Here is a 21867-nt window from a genome sequence, read left to right as displayed (position 1 = left end):
CACAGACACACACACACACACACACACATACAAATTTTAAGGTATAGGAGTTGAATTCAGTCACTAATGTACTTTCTGATTCCAGTTCCATGCATGATATTAAAATGCTGAGTTAATATTAAAAGGGAAATGCCAATTTTTAGCCCTTTAGAACAATGACTAACATTTGTTAGAACTATTTCTAACATTAACAGGTAAGTAGAGAAATGCCCTGTAAGAATCTGTTTTGCATAAATATGCTAGATGACATTTACATTTTATATTAGTCCAACAACAGTTGCTCTGAAGTGCCTGTTTTGGAGCTTAATTAGAACCTACTGTGTAACCTGTCCCTCCCCCATAGGGAAGAGCAGCGGAAGAAACAAGAGCAAGAACGAAAGGAGAAGAAAGCAAAGGTTTTGGAAGCTCGAAGGGGCTTCATTATACTTAAAGATGAATAATTTGTTATGTCCTATAAATATTCCTTTATTCTGAAATTTTGTAAATATTTTTATACTGTCTTTCTCACTTTCGTCAGAGATCTTTCTCTGTTAACTTTTATTCATAATTTATATAGCATCTATGTGTTTTTTATGTTCTGGCATTCTTTGGAATAGTGTTTATCTTAAGTCCCTGTACAGCCCAGTTTTCTCATGAGAAATCTTAGAACTTAACCTAGATCTTAATGTCAAGCTTCTTCTACTATTTCTAACATTAACAGCCTTGCTGTCCTTTATGTAATAGCATTTACCTGATGAATCTAGTCATACCACAAGCTTCAGTAAAATTTGAACAATAAAAAGTTAACAATAAGAAAGCTGGGACCAAAATGCCAACTCTTATCTTCTAACCTACAAAATCTAGCAATCTTGAAACTGGACTAATGGTTGGTTATGGTGTCAATATTTTGCCCATATGAAAATGTTTATAATAAAGACTTCATGTCATTGCTACCTGTCATTCACCATATCCTTAAAAATAAAATTCTATATCTCATTCTAGCCTTGCATATTTAAAAGTAAAAGCTATAAGCATATTTATAAATAAAATCTATCAATTTTAGATGGATGGGGCTATAGCTTAGTGATAGAGCACTTGCCTAGCATGTGGCAGGTCCTAGGTTTGAGCCCCAACACACTAAAAAAAAAGTGTATTACTGCTTTAAGGATTAAAATGCTGTCACTGTCAAATTTGTATCTTAATTTTATGGAGCCCGGTGCAGTGGGACACGCCTGTAATCCCAGTGGCTTGGGAGGCTGAGACAGGAGGATCTCAAGTTCAAAGCCAGCCTTAGCAAAAGCTAGGTGTTAAGCAACTCAGTGAGACCCTGTCTCTAAATGAAATACGAAGTAGAGCTGAGGATATGGCTCAGTGGTTGAGTGCCCCTGAGTTCAATTCCCAGTACCCTACCCCCCAAAAAAATAATTTATGGAAAAGCCCAGCATTGCTTGGCATCATTTTTCTTTCTTGCACTAACTGCATAGAGCTTCTGTGTTATATACTGCTCAAGAACTTTATAAATAAAATTTTTTGTTGTGGTGGTGGTGGATTCTTTTTAGACAAGTCATCCATGATTTGGATGATCAGCTAAGATCAAAAGAGGTTATGTATATCCTTCATACACTTTCCTGGACCACCCACTTCTACCCCAAGAGTAAATTACTATATTCTTCCTTTTTATACTATCTTTCTAGACTTTATATTGTCTTGCAGGTTTTTATCATAATTATTAGTTTGCATATATGTTCAGAATATGGCACATGCCTAAAAAAAATCAGATTTTCCAACAAGAAACCCCTGGATCATATACACTTCTGAGAATGTAAAATGGTACAACCCCTTTGGAAAAAAATTGCTAACACTTTAAAAAGTTTTATGTCTGTCTACTATGTGATTCAGCCATGGGACTTCTAGTTACTCAAGAAAACTAAAATCATATGTTCCTATAAAGACTTGTATCTGAATGTTCATGTGAAGTTTTATTTGTAATAACCAAGAATTGGCAACCACTCTAATTTCCATCACAGGTGGAATGGACAAATGGATTATATCTACACAATGGGAAACTACTTTGTGTAACGAATGAATGAATCTATATGATGAGTAAAATAAACCAGACCAAAAAATAAGCATATACTAAATGATCCCATTTCTAGAAAACTTTAGGAAGTGCAAACTACAGTGGTCAAAAGGGCTGGGGATGTGGCTAAGTGGTTAAGCACCACTGGGTTCAATCCCTGATACCAAAAAGAAGAAAAGCTATTAACTTTGTATATCATTTATTTGTAATTTTGGCTCTCTTATGGTACTCTGGCTATATATTCATTTCCTGCCTTCTAATATGACAAAAACTGATCAAAGTGAGTTAATCAGGGCCTTATTTTTAGCATGTCCAATCTCTAATACTTAAAATAACTTTGGAAGCTTTAGAGACAGAAGTCTAGTATCTAGTTTCTCCACTGATCAATAGTCACTATAAAGGAAGAACTAGTAAGGTTTATTTATCTTTGGAGGACAAGCTCTCTAAATCAGGTATCTCATTTCTCAAGTGACTTTTATGGCATCTTTATCTTAATATCCTTGAGCAGTTTCCTTTTCTCAAAGATGATTTAGGAAATAAAAAGAAACCTGCAAGGAGAGAATGGTAGAAAGCTATCAACACTGATCTCAGAGACTCTCCGCTTTGGAACCTGCCTACTCATGTAGGAAATGTTCCTAATAGGAACCATTCTGACAAAAACATTTGAGTGCCTCTACATCAGTACTTGTATTACATGAGCTCGGAACCTGGTTTCATGCCTTGTTCCTCTTAAGATGAGGCAAATGCTATTCTTAAGGATTATTATACCACCATTCATTGGATATTGACAAATGCTTTATTTTGTCCTGGTGATTTAGCTGTGTGGTAGAGTCCTTGCCTGGCATGTGTGAAGCCCCCAGATCCCCAGCATCACAGTTACTGCTACTATCCATAATGTAGTCATACAAAACTGCCACATGTTCTTATCTATTTGAAAAGTCTTGGGTTAAGATCTGGAGAATTTTCATAAGCAAATTCTTCTCTGTGGGCTGGATCAGCAAACACACCAATAAAATCTATTTCCAGGAAGAATGGACCATCCACTTTATCAGCCAACGTGAATCCTATAGTGGAGATCTAAATTTAAAATAAGAGAAATTGATTAAAATCTCATATGCTGACATGCTGATGTTATTCCTGAAGTTTTTAAATCCCATGAGCTGATTACTATAACTGGGTCTTTGTACCATCAGCCCTTAGTAAGTATACAATAGTTCTCACAGACTGTGGAAAATTATAAGAGGAAGTACAAGAGACTGCTTTTCTTTCCACATTTCTCTTCCTGTTAGATGGTTCCACTTAAGACTTAGAGCAACATGGATGCCCAATGTAGATTCCTTGAAGTTCTTCCAAACTTGTATTTAAAAGTTAAAATACAAACATAGAAAGAAAGAAGATCATACCAACATTCTTCCAAATAGGGGCTCAGCTCACAGATAGGTTTAATTAAATACCAATCTGGACATAACAGGTGCCTCTGAGTAGGAATTTATATCTTTCATCTGTCAGCCGTCCAAATTGGACTGAACTCATGATCACAAGAGTTCTGTTTCATTAAAGATATCATTCTGAGTGAGAAGTATAGGAAAATGTTACCTTGTCAAGCAAAAGCTGGTACTGGGCATCCCGGATTCTTCCTTGATTTGAGAAGAAAAATTTGGAAAAAGGAATCTGAAAGAAGAAACCATTTATTTCATAAATGAAACATAAGTAATTGTGGCATCTGTATGGAGTTGCAACAGTAAGAAAATAGTTTAAATTTAATTTTTAAATTATTATATACAGTTATGAGGAGTAGCCAGCCACTTGGATCATTTTTTTAAACTTATTTGCAGTGCTGGTGTGTTGAATGCAGGGTCTCTCAAATATTAGGCAAGCACTCCACCTCTGAATTATAATCCCAGTCCAAAGGCAGAAATTTTTTTAAAATAACTACTAGAAGAAAATAGTGAAAACTTTCTAAGCCAGAAGTCCAAAAGAGTACAAATTAAAATTTGGAGAGCAAAAGACAAAGGATAAACTAGGAAATAATACTGTAACATTTAAGAACAAGAGTGTAATATCCTAAACACAGCTTTTAACAAATATCTTAAAAAAGATTACATAAACAAGTGGAAAAACACAGATGGGGAGAAATAAGCACACATTTTTACAATTAGTAGGAGGGCGACTTAGTACTACTATTTGAGAGGGCAGCTGGCAATTGTGATAGGAAGTTTCAAATCAGTTCATCTTAATATAGGGAGATTATTCTTTGCAGACTTGACAATCATTCCAACCCACAAAAGGGAACAGTGAAACAAATTAGCAGCATGAGAAACAATAGTAGGGAGATTCTCCATTGCTGGCTTTGAAGATAGTGATAGGAACTTAGATGTTTCTGCAAGGAACGCCAGCAGCATCTAAGAGCTGAGAGCAGCCCCCCCTTGACAGCAAGAAAAAACTTGCTGTCTACAATCATAAGGAACTTAATTTGGCTAAGAACCAGAATAACCTCTACAAAGTGCATTCTGCCCACAAGCTACAGAAAGACACAGCCCTGCTGACTGACACCTTCATTTCAGCCTTATAAGAACTGAGCATGGGCCAAATGTGGCCTGTAATCTCAGCATTCAGGAAGTTGAGGCTGAAGGATAGCAAGTTCAAGGCCAGCCTGAGCAACTATCACAAAATAAAAAACAAAGGGCTGTGGATAGTTCAGTGATATAGTGCCCTTGGATACAATCCCCAATTTGAAAAAAAATAGAACTAAGGATGCAACACAGTCATACATATTCCAATTTATGACCTACTGAACTATAAATTAATGAATGTGTTGTTTTAATCTTCTACATTTATAATTTGTTATGTAGTATCAGAAAACTAATTCAATGACATCTAGCAAATTTTGAAATGCCATAACTTTGCCATATCAACTTCACTTTCAGGAATTTATATTACAAATAAGCTCCAAGAAATACATAAAGGTATAGTTTTTTCCTAATAGTAACAACAACAGCAAAGCTAAATTATGGTATAACCATACAATTGAATATATGGGCTATTGAAAAAATGAAGTAGATCTATATAGGATACAATTGTTTCACTGCAATATGAAGACCTCTGTGATGTCTTATGAGTAAGAAACCAAGATACAGACAAAATCTGGACTGGGGTATAGCTCAGTGACACAACATGTGCTTAGTTAGCAGCATGAGGGCCTGGGTTCAAATTCCAACACAAAAGAAAGGGATAAAATCTATAATATAAGCTTGGTTTTTTGGGTTTTTTCTTAAAGGCCTTATGATGTAGGGGTATAGATCAGTAGTAATGTGCACGCCTATTATGTGAAATTCTGGTGAGTTCAATCCCCAGCACCACCAAAAAAAAAAAAAAAAAATTACTATAAGTAAATATTGAGATCTAAAAACTTGCATGCTAAAAAGTTTAGGGATGAGATGTACTGATATTGACAAAAGATGGATTGAGAAATGAGTAGTAGGAAGAATGGGAAAATAAAATAAAGTGATGAAACAAACACAGCCTAATATTTTTTGAAAAATCCAGGTGGTACATGGTAGCTATCTGGATACTCACTGCAATTTTTTATGTATGTTTGAATATTGTCATTAAAAATGTTAAGGAAAATAATAAAATTATTCATATACAAATATGTGTATGTGTTTTACTTCTTGTTGTTCTTGTTGTTGGTACACCTCCAGTCCTTTATATTTGTTTTTAATATTTTTGAGATAGGGTCTCACTAAGTTGCCCAGGCTAATCTCAAACTTGGCAGTCCTCCTACTTCATCCTCCTGAGTATCTGGGATTATAGGCATGTGCTACCATGCTCAGCTTGTTTTTCTTTAGGGGGTTTAGTTTGTCTGTCTGTTTTTGTACTGGAGATTGAACCTAGGGGTGCTTTACCCCTGAGCTACATCCTCAGTCCTTTTTATTTTTTATTTTGAGACAGGATCTCACTAAGTTACTAAGGGTCCTGCTAAATTGGTAAGTCTGGCTTTGAACTTGTGATCCTTCTACCCTCAGCCTCCAGAGCTGCTAGCATTATAGGCTACTACCACACCCAGCAGCTTATTCTTACATATTAAAAGAAATGTCTTAAACGATATGCCAGAAACTGTTCTTTTCTGGGGAGGAGGTGGAGGCAGAGGGACTTTTAATTTGTACAGGTTGCTTATATCACAGACAAAAAGCCAATCTGAATAGTTAAAGAATTCCTAGTAATTGAAAATAAAAACCAACTACCTAGCAAAAAAGACATGATCAAGCCAGGGAAGGTGACACTTGCCTATAACTCACAGCAACTTGGGAGGCTGAGGCAGGAGGATCACAAGTTTGAGGCCAGCCTCAGCAACTTAGCAAGACCTTGTGTCAAAATAAAAATAAAAAGGGTTAGGGATTTAGCTCTATGGTAAAGCAATCCTGGGTTCATTACCCAGATAGAAAAAAAAAAAAAGTATTTGCCAATTAGTAAACTACCATTTATGATTAATGAAATAAAGAGTGATTTATGTAAGTCTCTTTCCTCTTCCTTCTACCCACTTCATCCCAACCTTCCAAGAAGGATTAGCTACAATGTAACCACAATCTCAAAAGACCTAATTTTCATAAACAGTAAAGACTTATGCTGTTAACCTTGACTTCCTGCCAGTAGGGCCCTCCACGGGTGAACATGAAGTAACTGTACATCTGATTTTTCCTTTGGATAAAGTCTGTGTCCTCTTTGATATTCACCATCCAAGGTCGGCCATCCCCACGGATACGGAGATACAGAGTGTTGAACTGGGACCAATCATAAGACTTCTTCTTCTCAAAAGCACCCTAAAGTACGGAAGACATGTTAACTTGACCACATTCTCCACTATTAGCAAAATGTGAGCCATCACCAAGTCAGTAACACCAAAAGGATCCACTAACAATTTTTCATCTTTTTACACTTTGCACCACAAAAAGATAAATCTAACAATTATTATTTTAGCTCAAAATACTGACATAGTTGTTTCTAAGGTAATTATGTTCAAGACATGATTGGCTTGTAATTGTTTCCATGGGATAAGCATTCACTTTGTGTTTGCGAATGGAAAGGAATGAAAGTTTTTTCCTTAGTTCCTTGGAGCAATGGCTTGAGTGGCATATTTTATGACAACTGCTTTGCCCTATGTCAGAAAACTGGGGAAAATAGAGCTCAAGCTTTAAAGGTGATAATAACAAGAAATACCAGTAACTGGGGCTGGGGTTGTGGCTCAGTGGTGGAGTTCTTGCCTAGCATGTGTGAGGCACTGGGTTCTATTCTTATCACCACATATAAATAAATAAATTAAAGGTCCATTGACAATTAGAAAAATTTAAAAAAAAAAAGAAATACTAATAACTATCAGCCACTGAATACTTACATTAAGTACTTACATGCATACTCACATTTAATCCTCACAAGGGCCCTAAAATAGGAATTACTAATTTACCAATTTCACATATAAATTGAGCACTCAGCTAATAAGCAGTATATCCAGCACACACTTCCAAATCTGCATGCTTAACAACCATCTATACTCTCTTCAAAAATGGATTTCAGATGGGTTGGGGTTGTGGCTCAACGGCAGAGTGCTCACCTAGGACATGTGAGGCCCTGGATTCGATCCTCAGCACCACATAAAAATAAATAAATAAAGATGTTGTGACCAACTAAAATTTAAAAAAAAAAAAATGGAATTCAGAGCCAGGCACACATGTCTGTAATCCCAGTGGCGTGGGAGGCTGAGTCAGGAGGATCGTGAATTCAAAGCCAGCCTCAGCAATGGTGAAGCATTTAGCAACTCAGTGAGACCCTGTCTCTTAAAAAAATACAAAATATGGCTGGGGAGGTGGCTTAGTGGTTGAGTTCCTCTGGGTTCAATCACTGGGGCTGGGGTTGTGGCTCAGCCACAACAAATAGAACCCAGTGCCTCACACATGCTAGGCAAGCACTCTACCAAAAAAAAAAAAGTCAAAGGGACAGGAGTCAACCTGAAAGAACAATACCAAAGCTGGGACTATCTGAGCAATACAGTAATAGCATAGCATTAGATTTCAACCCCAAATGTGGTTCCCTGCTAAATGACTGAAAGAATAAAGTGGGAAGGGGAGAAGAATCAAATTTTCCTTACTGAAGAATTCCAAATAATTTCTGTAGACACTACTCTCCCCAAAAAAGGTTAATCCCTCCTACTACCCACATCATGAATATGGAATGCAGTTAGGAAAAAAAAACATTACAGGGGAAATGGTGGGGGGAGGGCGGTTACTGAAGATGGAACCTGGGGCAATTTACCACTGCTACAAACTCAGCCCTTTTTAATATTTTTGAGACAGGGTCTCAAAGTTGCTTAGGGCCTTACTAAATTGCTGACACTAGCCTTGAACATTTTTTAGGGGGGGGGTACTAGAGGTTGAACCCAAGGCCGCTTAACCACTAAGCCACACCCCTAGCCCTTTTTTGTATTTTATTTAGAGACAGGGTCTTGCTGAGTTGCTTAGGGACTTGCTAAGTCACTAAGGTTGGCTTTGAACTCGTGATTCTCCTGCTTCAATCTCCTGAGCCACTGGTATTACAGACATGTGCCAACATGCCTGGCTTGGCCTTGAATTTCATTTCTTTTTTTTTTTTTTTTTTTGGTACTGGGGATTAAACCTAGGTGCACTCAACCACTGAGTCACATCCCCACTGCCTATTTTGTATTTTTTTAAGAGACAGGGTCTCACTGAACTGCTTAGCACCTTATGTTGCAGAGGCTGCACTGAGCTGCTTAGCACCTTATGTTGCAGAGGCTGGCTTTGAACTCCTGATCCTCCTTCTTCCTAAATCACTGGGGTTACAGGTGTGAACCACTGGTGACCTTGAACTTTTTTTTTTAAGATGGACAGAATACCTTTATTTTATTTATTTTTTAATTTATTTTTATGCGGTGCTGAGGCTTGATCCCAGTGCCTCACACATGCCAGACAGGCGCTCTACCACTGAGCAACAACCCCAGCCGTGGCCTTGAACTTTTGATCCTACTGTCTTAACCTCCTGAACTGCTGGGATTACAGGCATGTGCCACCATATCTGGCTAATTCTATGGTCTTCTTAAAAACCCAGAACCTCAGTCTAACCAGGAGGAAAATCATCAGAAAGGGCTATTCCACAAAAACAACTGATCAGAACAGGTATTATTTTCCCCATGAAAAATAGCACCCCCAATCTCAGCAACTCGGGAGGCTGAAGTAGGAACCACTTGAGCCTAGGAGTTCAAGATCACCCTGGGCAATAGAGTAAAACCTCATCTCAAAAAATATCCCAAAGGGCTGGAAATGTAACTCAGTGGTAGAGCACTTGCCTAGTATCATGTACAAAGCCCTGGTTCAATCCCCAGCACCAGAAAAAGAGAAAGAGAGACAGACACAAACTGTCACAGACCACACAAAAGAGAATATACATAAAAACTCAACTCATGTAATGTACCATCCTGGTACAGATAAAGGATATTATTGGAAAAGGTAGTGAAACCCAAATAAAGTCTGAAACTTAGTTGGTAACAAACTAATGTTAGTTTCTTTTTCATGACAAATGTTGAACAGTAAATGACATCGAAAGGAGAAGGTGGATAAGGAGTGGATGGGAACTCTGTGTACTATATTTGCAATTACAGTTTTTCTATAAACCTAAAAATAAACTATTTTAAAATAAAAAGTCTACTAAAACTGGGCACAGTGGCACACGTCTGTAATCCCAGCAACTTGGGGGGCTGACGCAAAGAGGACCAAAAGTTTGAGGCTGGCCTCAATAATTTAGTGATACCATAAGCATCTTAGTGAGACCCTATCTCAAAATAAAAAATAAAAAGGGCTATGGATGTGATTCAGTCGTAAAGTACGTCTGGGTTCAATCCGCAATATAAAAAAAAAAAAAGTCTACTAATAAAAAAGTTAGGGTGGAAGGAGGAGAGGGAAGGGGAAAGAGTTGGGGAGTGACATTGGCCAAATTATATTGTTATATTGTGTGCATGTATGAATACTTTTTTTTTTTTTTTTTTTTTTAGTGGTGCTATGGATTAAACCCAGGGCCTTCTACATGCAAGGCAAGCACTCTACCAACTGAGCTATATCCCCAGCCCTTGTATGAATATTTAATAACAAATGTCATCATTATATACAACTATAATGCACCAATAAAAAAAAAAAAAAAAGGTGGGGAAAATAAAAAGGCAGGCGTGATGGCCCACACGTGTAATCCCAGCAACTCAGGGGGCTGAGACAAGAGGATTCCAGGTTTGAGATCTGCCTCAGCAAGAAGACTTAGACTGGAGATGTAGCTCAGTGGCAGATCACTCACCTCGCATGCATGGGGCCCTGGGTTCAATCTCCAACACAAAAACAAAACAAACAAACTAGCCAGGCGCAGTGGTACACTCCTGTAATCCCAGCAGTTTGGGAGGCTGAAGCAAGAGGATCACGAGTTCAAAGCCAGTCTCAGCAAAAGTGAGTCACTAAGATACTCAGTGAGACCCTATCTCTAAAGAAAATACAAAATAGGGATGGGGTTGGGGTTCAGTGGTTTAGTGCTCCCAAGTTCAATCCCTGGTACCAAAAAGCAAAACAAAACAAACTTAGCAAGATCCTGTCTCAAAATTTAAAAAAGTAAAAAGGACTGGGAGTGTAGCTCAGTGGTAGAGTACCCCTCAGTTCAATCCCCAGTGCTGCAAAAAAAAAAAAAAAAAAAAAAGCCACAGTCTGACCTTATGTCCATTCTAAGAGACCCCCTGGCCACTAAAGGAGTTATGGTCCAAGTCAGAGGAGATACAAACCTCCTCAGATATCTTTCAAATGTCTAACCTCTCAGTATTCCTCAAACAGCAATATTCTTCCCTGGCTTAAAACAATGCCCAGAAATGACTCCTCAGAAATCACTTCCCCCTTGTGCCAAGTACTTATTTATCCCCATATACAGATGAGATGCCCACATATAACATGCCAGGTATGTTCATTTACAGAAAAATAAATCTGTCGTCATAGGTCATGCTATAATAATGTTCACACCAGCTCACTAGAAAACTTTGGCTCCCAAGTCTCACGTACCCTTGGAATCCTGGATATCATTGCACAGTACCCACTTTGGCTACTCTCCCCATCCTGAGGTGGCTCAGAGCTCAGAGTTCCATAGAGCAGTGCACTTTGATTATTCTTGCCCATTTTCAAGAACACTTCACTTCTGCCTCCAATCGTCTTATCAGAAGTGACTATCCACTTATCCAAATCTTCTTTTCCACGGAACTGCCAGACAACCTTGGCTTGTTCTAGCAAGACATCATGCAATGGGCGGCCTTCTGGTCCCACCCAGTGATTCATGATTTCATCCTTCAAACGTCTAAAATGGTCCTTTAATTCATCTTTAATTGCTTTATCAAAATTCATTTCAGGCTTCTCTTCAGGAGAAGTTATATCCAAAGCAACTTCTTTCTGGTGATGTCTTTGCAAACCCTCTTCAGTCCTCTCCTGGGAGGCTCTGCCAGAAGCAGCCACTGGTTTCTGAAGACTATTGGAACAATAGTTTGCAAAGTAAATACCCCAAAATGAATGCAAGGCAGCACTCGGCTTCAGGTAGTTTCTGAGAATACATGTGCCATTCAGGAATTTGTGAACCAAAGCCATGGTAAGAAAAAATCAAAATGTAAATTTCCCCCTAAGTTATCAGAGAAAGACACTTCAGCAAATAGCTCAATTCCACCTACAATACAAGAAACATTGGAGAGTTACCACTGTAGCAAATGAATGCATCACAAGTTCAAATTCAACAGAAATCACATATTATAAAATTCATAAGCTTATTTTCTAATTCTAAACATTTATGTGCCTTTTATGAGCACAACACTGCTATGCATTCCAAAAAATACCAAGAAGACTAAAACTACAGGCCCCAGCTTCATGGAATTAATGATTACCACAAAAATAATTCAAGTATATGACAAAAGCTACCTCAAGAGATAGTGTCAAGTTGTAGATAGACACAATACCTTTATTTTATTTATTTTTATGTGGTGTCAGGATCGAACCCAGTGTCTCACACCATGCTAGGCAAGCACTCTACCACTGAGCCACAAACCTGGTCCCAAGATACTGTCAATTTTAAGGCAAATTTTTATAGGTTCCAAAAAGTAAAATATTCAAATAATTAACTCTAGGATCTGAGCCAATTGACTTTAGAAGTGAGCACTTGATCTATAAAAAGAGAGGCTAGGGCCGGGGATATAGCTCAGTTGGTAGAGTGCTTGTCTCACATGCTATAAGGCTCTGGGTTCAGGGGCTGGGGATGTGGCTCAAGCGGTAGCGCGCTCACCTGGCATGCGTGCGGCTCGGGTTCGACCCTCAGCACCACATTACAAACAAAGATGTTGTGTCCGCCAAATACTAAAAAATAAATATTAAAATTCTTTTTTTTTTTTTTTTTTAAAGATAGAGTGAGAGAGAGGAGAGAGAGAGAGAGAGAGAGAGAGAATTTTTAATATTTATTTTTTTAGTTCTCGGTGGACACAACATCTTTGTTGGTATGTGGTGCTGAGGATCGAACCCTGGGCCGCACGCATGCCAGGCCAGCGCGCTACCGCTTGAGCCACATCCCCAGCCCAAAATATTAAAATTCTCAAAAAAAAAAAAAAGGCTCTGGGTTCAATCTCCAGTACCACAAAAAAAAAAAAAAAAAAAAAAAAAGAGAGAGAGAGGATTATATGTGGAAACAGAAAATATCTACATGACACTTTTGATGAATATTTGAGTTGCAATTTCATAGGATTAAAACTAACATAATCTTTTGAGGCCTCCCTTTCATTAGGAATAGGCTCCTATTTGCCTTGAGAGGTTCTTCTGAGGCAAAAAACACTGTTATGTGTGTATTGTAGAAAAATACCAAGATAAATAAAAATGAAGCTGATGATCACCATCAAATGATAGTTGTGAGAAGTTCTCTGATTCAGTAAGTCTGATGCCATTCTCACAAACTCTTTTTTTTTAATGTATTTTTAGTTGTAGATGGACACAATACCTTTATTTTTTTATGTGGTGTTGAGATTCGAACCCAGTGACTCACACATGCTAGGTAAGCACTCTACCACAAAGGCACAACCCCAGCCTCCACAAACTCTTAAGTCTAAGGTCCACATTGGTAACCAGGCAATCATATTAGTCACTATAAAAATAAAACCAAAGATAAAACCAAAACAACAATAGTAATAATACTATCACATTTAAATGCTACTCAGTATTTTCAATATAGGCATATATCCTATTTAATATTTATTGTTTTTTTTTTTTTTTTTAGTTTTTGGCGGACACAACATCTTCGTTTTTGTATGTGGTGCTGAGGATCGAACCCTGGCCGCATGCATGCCAGGTGAGCGCGCTACCACTTGAGCCACATCCCCAGCTCCCGTATATCCTATTTAATCTACAGAATCCTGTAGGACAAATCAGGTAGATAGTTCTTTTCTTTAGGAAACAAACACCAACAAGTGAAATAACTTACCTAAAGTCACAATACTTACCAGAATTGAAATTGGAACTAGAACCCTGGCTTTTAAATCCTTAATCCTGCTAGCTGGACACATTAACAACATAACTTCTATAGTTCTAATAATGTTATCAATTTTGGGGGCCGAGGGTGTAAAGCCAAGCAATGGGTTCTAATCCCAGTACCACAAACCAAAAAAAAAAAAAAGTATCAACTTTGGGTTTAGCAGCAACATTTAATGAGTGCTGGGGGGGGGGGGGGTCCTACAACTAGGAAGGCTAGAAAAGTCTTTCTCCTGCATATCCCAGTTACCCTGGGAGGAAATTTAATAACACAATGTCATTTTCTTTGTCTTTTTCTTGTCCTAGCCCTAGAGATCAGGAAAGCAAACACCAAAACAAGGACCCAACACCGGGAAGAACATAGTGATGAACAATAATATAAATGGAAACATTAAAAAATTAAAAAAAAAAACAAGGCAGCAAAAATCCAACAATTCGGCTCACTGCATTAGGGGCTTAAGAGTTCACATCAAAACAGCACCCTCATTACTTCATAGAACTTGTCATCCTTCTAGAATGCCCCATTTCCTCACTCTGAACATGAGGTAGGTCACCTTCTCTCTCCAGGCTTACGTCCTTCATTCAGCACCTAGAAGGACTTTTTTTTTTTTTTTAAAGAGAGAGAGAGAGAGAGAATTTTTAATATTTATTTTTTAGTTCTCGGCGGACACAACATCTTTTTGTTGGTATGTGGTGCTGAGGATCGACCCCGGGCCGCACACATGCCAGGCGAGCGAGCTACCGCTTGAGCCACATCCCCAGCCCCCCCCCTTTTTTTTTTTTTGTACTGGGATTTAACCCAGGGGAGTTCTACCACTCAGCCACTTCCCCAGCACCTCCGCCTTTTTAAATTTTGAGATGTTTAGGGCCTTGCTAAATTGCTGAAGCGGATTTTGAACTTGCAATCCTCCTGCCTCAGCCTCCTGAGTTGCTGGGTTTACAGGCATGCACTACCACACCCTGCTCGAAAGGCCCTAAGAACAATACTAAGACTATAGTTATAGCAGTGCTTGGCTAGCATGTGTAAGGTCATGGATTTGACATCCAGCATGCAAAAGGGAAAAAAAAAATCAACAAAACTGATAATTTCTCTCTTTTTTAAATTCTTTATTTTATTTATTCATCTTATGTTATGCTGAGGATTGAACCCAGTGCCTCACACATGCAAAGCAAGTGCTCTACAACTGAGCTATAACCCAGCCCCTGATAATTTCTCTTGACTGATTAATTAAAACCCTTCATGGGGCTGGGGATGTGGCTCAAGCGGTAGCGCGCTCTCCTGGCATGCGTGCAGCCCAGGTTCAATCCTCAGCACCACATACAAACAAAGATGTTGTGTCCGCCAAAAACTAAAAAATAAATATTAAAAAAAAAAACAACCCTTCAATCCCCAGCATGTGCACAAACACACATGTACACACACATACACACACACACATAAACTCTTCAGGGCCTCCCTGTAAAGCCCAGGGTCTAACTAAACTCTGCACAAGTTCTAACTAAACTCCTTCAGATTGGGTATCCTCTGCTTATTTCTCAAACCTCACCTCTGGTCACACTCCACTCTGTGTACCAATTAGAGAATACTTGTGGTCTAATAAGTATCCAATGGCACACACTTTTTTTTTGGTGGTGGTGGTGGTACTAGAGATTGAACTCAGGTATATTTTATTTTGAGACAGGTTAACACTAAATTGCCTAGTCAGGCTTGATCTTGCAATCCTCCTTGCTTTAGCCTCTCAAGTAGCTGGAACTACAGGCGTGAGCTACCATGCTTCACCAGATTGGCAGTATCTTGAGGGGAAGACTATCTTCATTGTGGCAACTCCAGCTCCCAGTATGACACCTGCCATGTAGGTCACATCTATTATTTGTTGAACATATAACTCTACATTTCTATACCTTGGCCATGAGTGTCTAGGTTCAGAGTCTTATTATTTTTTTACCAGACCTACATAATTAGCTTTATAAAGAGCTTCTCAAACTTTAAAGGGTCTGTGAAGTCTATGAATTACCTGGGAATTTTGATAAAATGTAATTGATTCAGTAAAGTATACAGTAGGGCCTGAGATTCGGCATTCCTAAGAAACTTCCAGATGATACCCTTGTTGGCCCATAGGAAATACATTTTTAAAAAAATATTTTTTAGTTGTATTTGGACACAATGCCTGCCTTTATTTATTTATTTATTTATTTATTTATTTATTTTTATGTGGTGCTGAGGATCAAACCCAGCACCTCACAAGTGCTAGGTAAGCGCTCTACCACTAAGCCACATCCCCAGTCCCAGGAAACACACTTTTTATGTACCAAACCCTTAATTCATCTCCCTAACTCTAATCTCTTCTCCTAATTCATCCTTTGTCTGAAAACAATAGGGTTTTTTCTAACTATGATAGCACTCTCTTTACAATACTTCAGCAATTCCTTCTAGAAATTTAAACTCCTAAAATGGCACACAAGGCTCTCCAAAATGTGCCCACCTGACCTAACTTCTCATATCCCTGGGCAAAACCCTCAGCTATAATATGACCATCTGAATCATGTCTGAATGCAGCAAAAACATGAACATTGTTCAAACCACAAAAATGAGCAGGGCTGGGGGTGTAGCTCTGTGGGAGAGCGCTTGTCTACTATGTACAAGATTCTGGGCTTGATCCCCAGCACAGCAAAAGTTAAAGAAGAAAAACCAAACATTTTACTTTTCAGGCTGTATGAGTGAATGCTGCATCTTTTTTTTTTTTTTTTAAAGAGAGAGGAGAGAGAGAGAGAGAGAGAGAGAGAGAGAGAGAGAGAATTTTTAATATTTATTTATTTTTTAGTTCTCGGCGGACACAACATCTTTGTTGGTATGTGGTGCTGAGGATCGAACCTGGGCCGCACGCATGCCAGGCGAGCGCGCTACCGCCCGAGCCACATCCCCAGCCCCTGAATACTGCATCTTGACCAATCATAGCATTAGTCTCACTTCCAGTTTTCTCTCCCAATCATAGAATTACCTCCACCTCCTCACAGTACTCTCCCTAATATCAAGGCTAAATACAGAAAGTCCTTTCTAGAACCCTGTTACTGAGGTGCCCCATGTTTCCCCAGGGTGTGTGTTCTCCCCCTTACAAGAGGTAATAAACCCAACTTACTCAACTACAGGCATGTTCGGGGTAGTCACTGATTGACACTATAGTCTTTCTTCATATTCTCCTAAGAATCCATGCATACCTCTCATAGCTTTCACATAACATTAGAATCTTGGTTTTTTTGTTTGTTTGTTTGTTTTTTAAGCTAGTTAACTTTAGAGACTCTGGCTGGAACAGTAATGTTTGTGGAATAAATGAAAACCATATACCGAATTTTTTCACATAAACTAAAAGCATAAGGGAACCAATAAAAATAAAAAGAGGAATTGTGGCTCAGCGGCAGAGTGCTCGCCTAGCATGTGGGAGGCCCTGGGTTTGATCCTCAGAACCACATAAAAATAAATAAAATAAAGGTATTGTGTCCATCTACAACTAAAAAAATAAATGTTAAAAAAAAAAGAATTGATCTGAGATCCTGAAATAATGAGTAATAAAGTTCCCTCATTGGTCAGAGTTTTTTTTTTAATATTTATTTTTTAGGTGTAGATGGACACTACACAATGTCTTTATTTATTTATTTATTTTTATGTGGTGCTGAGAATCAAACCCAGATCCCAGTGGTGCTAGGCAAGCACTTCACCGCTAAGCCACATCCCAGGCCCCCCTCATTGGTCATATATGCATGATTTTACCTTACATATTCAGAAATTTATAAAAACAAATGATAAGCCCCATAAAATGGAATTTTATACAATCAGAAAAACGAATCTTTTAAACTAGGTGTGGCCTATAATCCCAGAAGCTCAGGAGGCTGAGGCAGGAAGTTCAAAGCCAGTCTCAGCAACAGAGAGATGCTAAGCAACTCAGTAAAATCCTAAATCTAAATAAGGTACAAAATATGGCTGGGGATGTGGCTCAGTGGTTGAGTAGCCCTGAGTCCAATCCCAGGTACAATCAATCAATCAATCAATCGGGGTGCAGTGGTGCACGGCTGTAATACCAGCAGCTCAGAAGGCTGAGGCAGGAGGATCACTGAGTTGAAAGCAAGCATTAGCATCTTATGAGGCCCTAAGCACCTCAGTGAGACCCTGTCTCTAAATAAAACACGAAAAAGGGCTGGGAATGTGGCTCTTGATTAAGCTACCCTGGGTTCAATCCCCAGGTTCCAAAAAATAAAATATAAAAATAAAAAGGGCTGGAGATGGAGCTCAGTGGTAGAATGTCCTAGGCTCAATCTCCAGTACAATAATATTACAATTAACAACACAATCAAATAATATTAATATTACAATATTATTATTATTAAAATTATTCTTCTGAACTCCATGCTCAGGCTACAATACTGTTGCAAATTAAAAGGAACCAAAATTGCATATACCCTAATATTTCACATATAAAAATCCACAGACATGAAATATTGGGGGGAAAGCTTAAAATATTATGTAGGATGATGGAATTGTGTAACATTATTTACCCTGTTTTCCAAACCTTCTGTTGTTACTTCTCCAATAATAGTATAACTTTAGTTACAAATATTTTGTGGGGATCTTTTGTCAGCACGGGGAAATTGAACCCAGTAGCGCTCTACCATTGAGATACATCCCCAGCCCTTTATATTTTTTATTTTGAGATAGAGGCTCGCTAAATTGCTGGCCTCGAACTTGCCATCCTCCTCCATCAGCCTCTCCAGTCGCTGGGATTACAAGCATGCGCCACCACGCCTGGCTGTTGTTTTTAAGAAGGGGTCTTGCTATGTTGAGCAGGCTGGTTTCAAACTCCTGGGCGCAAGTGATCCTTCCAGCCCAGTCTCCCAAGTAGCTGGAATTAAAGACAAGTGCCAACGTGCCCGACACTGTTTGCCCTTTGTATTTTCATCTATAAAGTCAAACCTAGTAGCTGGACGACGCCAGGCCGAGGTTAACGGTGAGTTTGACAACGGAATTCACGCTGCTGGAAGTAAGTTAACATCAGTAAAAAACAGAGCGTACTTACTACCTGCCAGAAACTGTCCTGTTTTTTCATTCACTCTTCACAACTCTTGAGAGGTACTATCGTTATTCCAATTACAGACACGAGGTTCCAAGATTAAATTAACCTAGGTCACACAGTTAGCGGCAAAACTAATTTTGAAGTCCAGACGTTTAGCTCCCGACCCGGGCCCGATATAGCCCAGCCACGGAAAGCTGGATGCTTTCGATATTGCAGCAGCCTCCCTCAGTCCTCACCTGCAAGGGGTGCGTCGCTCTACCCTGCCCCAAATTTCCAACTGCTGTTCAGCGACTGCTCACCTTCCACTAGACTAAGCAAGGTTTCCGCCCGGGTCCTCCACATTTTCCTGCCGGGTTCTCCACTATTCCTGTGACGGTCCATCTGCTTTTTCCTTCCGGAGGCAAACTACGTGCTTAAACACTAGAGTTCCAGGCAGAGTAGCAAAGGTCCCAAAGCAGGAAGATTCGAAGTCTTGTATTCCTGTCCCCGGAAAGCCCGGCTTTCACTCTTCCTGATCTTTTCTGCCCTTTGTGAGAGAGAGGAAAATTTAGGGAAGTTTTTCGCTTCTCCTTCCTGCATCCCGCTCTTAGGCTGCCAACTCCCCCTGTATCTTTCGAATAGGAGCTAATTATCGCTCTCGTTCATTCATTCCTCAGGCGCGTAGGTGCCTTAGTGCCTCATCTTCCCCTGATCTCCCAAGAACTACCTGTGACCTCAGAAAGCTATTTCTGTTGGTTCTGCCCCCTTAGAGACCTCCGTGCAAATGTTCGGCAGCCCTTCCCCAATCTCACTTAGTGGGGTCACCCACTCAGCTGGACTTTCTTACTTCCATTGTATATATATTTTTCCTTTCCTTTTTCTTTTCTTTTTTTTTTTTTTTTTTTTTAGAGAGAGTGAGAGAGAGAGAGAATTTTTAACATTTTATTTTTCAGTTTTCCGCGGACACAACATCTTTGTTGGTATGTGGTGCTGAGGATCGAACTGGGGCTGCACGCATGCCAGGCGAGCGCGCTGCCGCTTGAGCCTCATCCCCATCCCCTATTTTTCCTTTTTCTTTCTTTTTTATTGAACCCAGGCGTAGCTACCCCTAAGCTATATCCCCAGCCTTTTTTATTTTGAGACAGGGTCTTTGCTAATTTGCCTAGGGACTCGCAAAATTGACAAGGCTGGCTTTGAACTTGCAATCCTCCTGCCTCAGTCTCCCAAATCACTGGGATTACAGACTTGCACCACCATGCTGGGCCTATACCTTCTTTTGCAGCTTCAAATACGAGTTATATACAGACAATTTAATAAACTTGTTTCCTAAACCCCAGCATTCATTTATAACTGTTGTAGCAATTCCAGGTGTGGGATACACTACCAGCATCTCATATATGTCTAAAGCTGAATATACCACATTTTCACATATTAACTCCTCCTTTTATTGTCCATATTTCTATAATTCCCCACATGCTTCCAAGCTGGAAATCATTGGCTAATATTAGCTCCTGTCCAAAACCTTCACTCACACACCCCAATCCCTCTTGAGTCCTCTTTCCTTTCTTTGATCTCTCAATCCTTCCTTTCAAACCCAGTGATAACAAATAGTCATTGCCTTTACGCAGCCTACAGTCAACAGATTGTCCTAATCTGGACATTGGACATGTCTGTTTCCATTTTTTTAATATTACACCTAGCCAGGTGTAGTGGCACACAACTGTAATCCCAGTGACTCAGGAGGCTGAGGCAGGAGGATCGCAAGTTCAAAGTCAACCTAGGCAAATTAGTGAGACCCTATGCAACTTAACAAGACCCTGTCTCAAAATAAAAAAAACAAAAGGAGTGGGGATGTAATTCAGTGGTAAAGCACCCCTGGGTTCAACCAAAAAATAAGTAAAATAAAATGTGGCATCCAAAGCTAAATACCATATTCATTTTGGCATCTAGATATGCCATTGCATAAATTCTAAGCCTTCCATGATCTCCTACTCCATCTATCCTATTTATACTTATCTTTAATTTCTCATTCCAACTATCTGCCTAAACCACACTCGGTACTCCTCTTAGTGAAGTTAAGGTTTTCTCTGCTCCTCTTTCTGAGAGTTATAGAAAATAATATTCCTACAAGAAAATTCCCCGGGAAAAACAGAAAGACAGTGGGAAAAATGGACAGTGTGATTTGGGAGGGGGGAGAAGAAATTGCCCCCAAAATTAAACCTCTCCCAGTACATCCTTTCCCAGTAACAATGGGACTCGAGGGAAAAAGCAAACTTTCATCCTTTCCCAGTTTCATCTCCAGCATCTCCATCAAAGCAAACATTTGCCCCTTCCCAACCAAAAAGGGAGGAGGTAACAGTACCCTTTCCCCACTGCAGATGAGTCCTGGAAGGAAAAAAGCAAATAGGTAACAATGGATCCCAGAGGAAGGAAGACAAGCAATGAACACCAAGTTGTGAGCTATTCCTGGTGACAATGAATTTCAAACTTTTTACAACTGCCTTCCTGAGTTAAAATTTTAACCTGCTCAATTAGGTCCCTGACTATTTGAACAGCACGTCCACAGTCTCCAATGATTAATTCACCCTCATTGTAAACTAAAAACCCAGACTCCTCTGTGACCCCAGGGGGCCATCTCCATACCCAGAAAATGAGCCCTGCCATGCCTGATCCATTGACTTGAAAGCTTCCTGCCTCCTGTCGCTTGTCATTTGTTGCCATTCACTTACACTTTCTTTCTCTGCTCAACTTTATTCTTCTTCTCCATTCCAACCACTTGGTCTCCTGTGTTTACATGACCTTCCACATTTCAGCTGATTGATTCAGTGGTAGACACCTGATTTGCACTAATCTAGTTTTCTTGAGAATTTTCTGAACTAGACATTTTTTTAAAAGTCTTTTTTGCTCCTGCTGGCTCCTGCTGAGCTTCTTAACTACTTGCTAATATTGTGAAGGAAATTGGTTTGCAGCAGGAGAAAATAAAATCTAGATGCTGATAAAGGCAGAGTTTGAAGGATAAGTGAAAATTCCTATTAGTATTCATGTCGTCTATTTGAGTAATTCCTGAGGTTCAGTTCTATTTATGCCCCCCCACATAGCTCAGCCATTTGATCTTCCCTTAACTTCTAAACACCAACACATTTATTTTACTTAAGTTAATTATTTAGATTTTAACCACGTACAATCA

At 39.2% G+C, this 21867-nt stretch overlaps 2 protein-coding genes across 9 annotated transcripts in view; one reads left to right on the top strand and one right to left on the bottom strand.

Moving 5' to 3' along the window:
- Nusap1 (nucleolar and spindle associated protein 1) overlaps window positions 1-5711 on the top strand; it is a 31467-nt gene extending 25756 nt beyond the window's left edge. For all 4 annotated transcript variants that reach the window (XM_040274082.2, XM_040274080.2, XM_040274081.2 and 1 more), the window contains one exon: window positions 344-5711. In XM_040274082.2, the coding sequence (XP_040130016.1) occupies window positions 344-440 (97 nt within the window). In that variant the 3' untranslated portion in view covers window positions 441-5711. The remainder of the gene's footprint in view (window positions 1-343) is intronic.
- Ndufaf1 (NADH:ubiquinone oxidoreductase complex assembly factor 1) lies at window positions 2837-19115 on the bottom strand. 5 transcript variants are annotated; one of them, XM_013360091.4, is made up of 5 exons: window positions 19001-19115; window positions 11152-11800; window positions 6694-6879; window positions 3656-3730; window positions 2837-3136 (listed from the first exon to the last, which is right to left on the bottom strand). In XM_013360091.4, exons 2-5 carry the CDS (start codon window positions 11722-11724, stop codon window positions 2987-2989), a joined length of 984 nt encoding a protein of 327 aa, XP_013215545.1. In that variant the 5' UTR covers window positions 11725-11800; window positions 19001-19115; the 3' UTR covers window positions 2837-2986. The 5 variants fall into 5 exon arrangements, with proteins under 5 accessions (XP_013215545.1, XP_005316491.1, XP_013215548.1 ...); XM_005316434.5 differs by having other exon boundaries at window positions 18938-19092; XM_013360094.4 differs by lacking the exon at window positions 19001-19115 and adding an exon at window positions 18705-18931.
- Window positions 19116-21867: the final 2752 nt, after the last annotated feature.

The sequence above is a fragment of the Ictidomys tridecemlineatus genome, chromosome 5 (genome assembly GCF_052094955.1).
Source record: "Ictidomys tridecemlineatus isolate mIctTri1 chromosome 5, mIctTri1.hap1, whole genome shotgun sequence".
Lineage (NCBI taxonomy): Eukaryota > Metazoa > Chordata > Mammalia > Rodentia > Sciuridae > Ictidomys > Ictidomys tridecemlineatus.
Note: the sequence above shows the minus strand (reverse complement) of the source record. Positions and strands in the feature narration are given on the sequence as shown.